Genomic DNA, 5,000 nt, shown 5'->3' with positions numbered 1-5,000 from the left:
TCTGTGGGATGAAAGAAAGAATAAGTTAGTTCTCTTGGCTTGATGTATAATGAAGTTACAACTGCTGTCAATAAGCAACATACAAGTCATTATGAAAAAACAAACTTAACGAATCAAAATCAAAATAAACAATAATTATGAACCTTCAAACACCACCTCTCAATAGTACATGCTACCTATGCAACCAGCAATTCCTGTTTCTTTTTTTTCTTTTCTCTTTTGTTGTCTGAAAATAATACTCAGCCAAGAAAAATTACCTGTAATAGGTCTCAGCCTGCTTAGCTTGGTGCCGGTACCTGGCCAGGTCCCCCAAGTGCACCAGGCAATACTGGCACAAGTACAAGGCATTCTTGAGGCTACTACCTTTACACTTCTCTTGAGGGGAGCCACTAAGTTCGATGGAGCCATAGATACTGTCTTTCCTAAAAAAAAAGAAAGAAAAAAATATTCATAAACATATATATATGTAAATCTATATATGAACATTATATAAACAAATCTCACAACATCAAAACAGGTGTGTTTCCTCCAACACTAACCTCCGGAAAGGTAAGTCCAGTCCATATTCTGTACATATTTGATTAAAAAGTTGCAAATAGAAGCCACTTGCAGAGTTGAGGAACCAACCCAGGAGATCACGGGCTTCACTTGCTCCTCCCTGTGCCAGTGAAAATCAAATGAAAAAATTAGTTCTGAAAGTTTTGTTATTTCACAGACACAGACACACACACACACACACACACACACACACACACACACACACACACACACACACACACACACACACACACACACACACACACACACAAACACACACACACTCCTTCTCACATAGGCCTACCTGCTTGTCCTTAGCTTGAGCCTGCAGCTGAGTTATGGTGTTCCTGAAGCCGAGGTTCCATAGATCACGCTCCACACCATGGTCCAAGGCCGATTCAATCCAGTGTACAAGAAGTTGTCCACAAACCACCTGCAAAATATCATACGTACAAAGGTGGTTTCATTTTAGAAAAGTTCTTTAATTGGCCTGACAAGTCTATGTTGCTATCACTTTGCCAATATTTTATATCTACTCCTCTGGATATGATAACCATGAATGTAAGAGGTAGAGAATTCTTTTTCTTTTTTGGGAAACTTGATTTATGACACAACGGGATAGAAGCATTGTTGAGAAAAGAAAAAAAAAAAAGAAAGGAAAAGAAAAAATGCTTTTTAATTGATTTACATCACTCTGACCTCTTCCCAACAGGTGACATAATGTCACATCATATCAAATGCCCTTGATAATGTCATGAGTTCATTTCCCACTGGCTGAAACAGAGGCTTGTGAGCCCAAACCTGAGCTGAAAGTTTTAACTGGTGTTGCTGGTCAATGTTTGCAAACATAAAATGACATTAATTTATATTAGTGCAGTTTATATTTACATTTCTAATTCAATTATTTAATTTAGTGCCAGAAATAATATTCTGCATGAAATGTGATACTACACACACACAATACATATATGTAAATGTATGTATGTATATATGTGTGTGTGTGTGTGTGTGTGTGTGTGTGTGTGTGTGTGTGTGTGTGTGTGTGTGTGTGTGTGTGTGTGTGTGTGTGTGTGTTTGTGTGTGTTTGTGTGTGTTATGTATACATACATATACATATATACATATATATCTATATACATATATGTGTGTGTATACATATATATGCATATGTATGTGTATATGTATGTGTATGTGTATGTGTATGTGTATGTGTATGTGTATGTGTGTGTGTGTGTGTGTGTGTGCGTGTGCGTGTGCGTGTGCGTGTGCGTGTGCGTGTGCGTGTGCGTGTGCGTGTGCGTGTGCGTGTGCGTGTGCGTGTGGGTGTGGGTGTGCGTGTGGGTGTGGGTGTGGGTGTGGGTGTGGGTGTGGGTGGGTGTGGGTGTGCATGAGCGTGAGCGTGTGCGTGAGCGTGTGCGTGAGCGGGTGCGTGAGCATGTGCGTGAGCATGTGCGTGAACGTGTGCGTGAGTGTGTGCATGTGCATGTGCATGCGTGTATGTATATATATGTATATATATATATTAATATATAAATATATATTTTTTTCCTCTTCTTCTTTCTTTTATTTTTCACCTTACTACCAAATATGATTTCTGTGAAGGTCAGTTTAAATCACTATATCACTCTGTGCAAATCATACTTCCTGTAATTCAGCTGTAAGAATATATTTTTCTTAAAATTTTCACTACAAAAATGATTATCCTAAACAAATGTTACATGAACACATTTCTTTCTGATTAAATAAATTGTCATACATCCCAAGCCACCAGATCATTGACTTTTCATATTATATAAAATATATTTTGACAAACTAATTTAAACTGTCAGAACTGGACTGCACAAACCTATAAAGAATAAACACTAGCTGCTGCCTTATAAAGGAACTTAAAAGGCCATGACGCTATGTAGATTCATCTGCATAGCACAATCATAAGTAAAATTGGGTGCTCACAAAGACCTTAGCAGTTGCAAAGCCCTCTGTGCCTTCAGTGCTCTAACAAATGCCAACAAAGCTTTCTCACGTATTCAAAGCAAAGCCTGTAAGCTTGTAAACAGTTTATCCTAAATAAGGTATCTGTGACAGCTCTACCTTGCCTTAATATATGTGGTGGAAGTTTATTGGCCATGCTATACTCCTTTTCTCATCATCTTCTAAAGAGTTAACATTTAGTTCAAATGTTAAGATTCTAACATTAAACACCAAGAATTGATTTTTTTGTGGATTTTCTATAACTCCCCCTCCTCCAAAGTTTCTTAGAACGGTTTCCCACCACAAATGTTTGACAGCCTAGGTTATTAAGTGTATCACATAATCCAAATTTGTATTTGACAATTCATATTAAAATCATAATTGTCAAATATTTTTATTACACATTACTTGGTATTGGCTTAGGGACATGGTATATAAAAGTATGGAAGAAAAATTCAATACATAAAGCAACACACTTGTAGTAATGTTATTACAAAAAAATATATAATCATTAATAAATACAAACACAAAAAAAAATTAAGAAGTTGAAAAATATTCCATTTGACTGGCATACAATTATGAATATAAGTGGAGAAAATTACTGCACTTTAAGCATTTTCATAAAGTTTGTTTTTTTTAGAAATTAGCAAAAAAATTATATAAATAAATAAAGTAAAATAAAAATATGAATATATTCCTGAGCTGTGCATCGTCTTGCAAGACTATCTTATTCAAACACAAGAATGTGTTATAATTTGTGAAGGAAATGAAAAGCTCTAGGTCCTGCAGACATTCAGCCGAGATTGCAAGTATTCCAAGTCTACTTGTGAAATTCAAATTCCACTTGCAGACTTGCCAAATAAAACTATGGCTCTCATTCAAACCTGCAGTTGGTGTTGGATAGCCCAGGCTTCATTATTGCCCACTAGCTGGGTACACCCATTGACACGACTCTTCAGACCCTCAGCCTCCCTGCGAAAAGTGAAAAAACATAACTTGAAGATACAAAACATTGGAACTAAGAAGTGATTAGTAGAGCACCTCAACCACATGCTAACTACCTGTGGGTTAGACTGTCTTCCATTACTGTACCTACCATATCCAGTTGTATAATAAGTCAGAGGGTTTTACTGTCTGGTACTTACTGTATTAGAAATCTGATTAGTTACAAATATATTGTGACTGGGGACATAAGAAAAGAAAAGAAGGCCATATATTTGAGGATGAAAATTAATCTATATCCATATCTATGTCTATATCTATATTGGCCTCTCTATATATATATATATATATATATATATATATATATACATATACATATACATATACATATATATATACATATACATATACATATACATATACATATACATATACATATACATATACATATAATTATACATATACATATACATATACATATACATATACATATACATATACATATACATATACATGTACATGTCTGTATTTATATCTATAAATAAATAAATAAATAAATATACATTATATACACACACACACACACACACACACACACACACACACACACACACACACACACACATATATACATATATACATATATACATATATACATATATACATATATACATATATACATATATACATATATACATATATACATATATACATACATACATACATACATACATACATACATATGTATAGTATGTATTTATTTATAAATGTATTTATGTATATATGTATGTAGATATGTATCTAGATATGTATTTAGGTATATATATATATATATATATATATATATATATATATATATATATATATATATATATATGTATGTATGTATGCATACGAGTGTGTGCACATATTCATCTATACACATACAAACATAAAAACATATAGGCTGAATATTCCAACGAAACCCTAAGTGGCTTCCAAAATAGGATATCATGATGACTGTGATCTTTTATGCACTACCTATGATCTAAATTCTATTGTGATAATGACACAATATGAAATGATTCCCACAACAATGGATGTCCACCATATATCTGGCAAAATTGAGCTTGGATGGATTCAAAATTTGATAATAAATCACCTAGGAGGTCTTGCCAAATCTATATCATACAATCTATCCTTTGCCAGAGACCATGCAGATAGCTAATAACGGAATCAATTTACCGCATATACATATCTATCTCAATTATATAAAAATCTGTAAGAACAAAATTGGTGACAGACTTTCTAAAGACCTCATACAAATCAGCGAGGAAAAACCTATATAATCTATATGATGCAGAAATTTCAATAAAAAAAAAAAAAACAGATTCAAAGCATGCTTGTCAGAGAAGCATTTCTGTGTGATAAAAGAGAATATTATACAAAAACTAATAAAAAGAATAATATATATAACAAATCTGAAGACTAGAGTATGCAATTAACCTTATGAATCCCACCACAATACATTTTTCTTTCTTTCTTTTCAAAGTTTACTGATTAATTAACAT

At 33.5% G+C, this 5,000-nt stretch overlaps 1 protein-coding gene across 3 annotated transcripts in view; it reads right to left on the bottom strand.

Moving 5' to 3' along the window:
- The window catches only part of LOC125025722 (nonsense-mediated mRNA decay factor SMG7-like), a 29,261-nt gene that overhangs the window by 23,146 nt on the left and 1,115 nt on the right, over window positions 1-5,000 (bottom strand). For all 3 annotated transcript variants that reach the window (XM_047613876.1, XM_047613878.1, XM_047613877.1), the window contains exons 2-6: window positions 3,393-3,480; window positions 842-970; window positions 540-658; window positions 258-422; window position 1 (exon numbers count right to left, since the gene is read on the bottom strand). The exon at window position 1 is cut by the window's left edge and continues 182 nt beyond it. In XM_047613876.1, the coding sequence (XP_047469832.1) occupies window position 1; window positions 258-422; window positions 540-658; window positions 842-970; window positions 3,393-3,480 (502 nt within the window). The remainder of the gene's footprint in view (window positions 2-257; window positions 423-539; window positions 659-841; window positions 971-3,392; window positions 3,481-5,000) is intronic.

Source organism: Penaeus chinensis, chromosome 5 (genome assembly GCF_019202785.1).
Source record: "Penaeus chinensis breed Huanghai No. 1 chromosome 5, ASM1920278v2, whole genome shotgun sequence".
NCBI classification, from domain to species: domain Eukaryota; kingdom Metazoa; phylum Arthropoda; class Malacostraca; order Decapoda; family Penaeidae; genus Penaeus; species Penaeus chinensis.
This window is presented reverse-complemented; position numbering and strand designations above follow the sequence as displayed.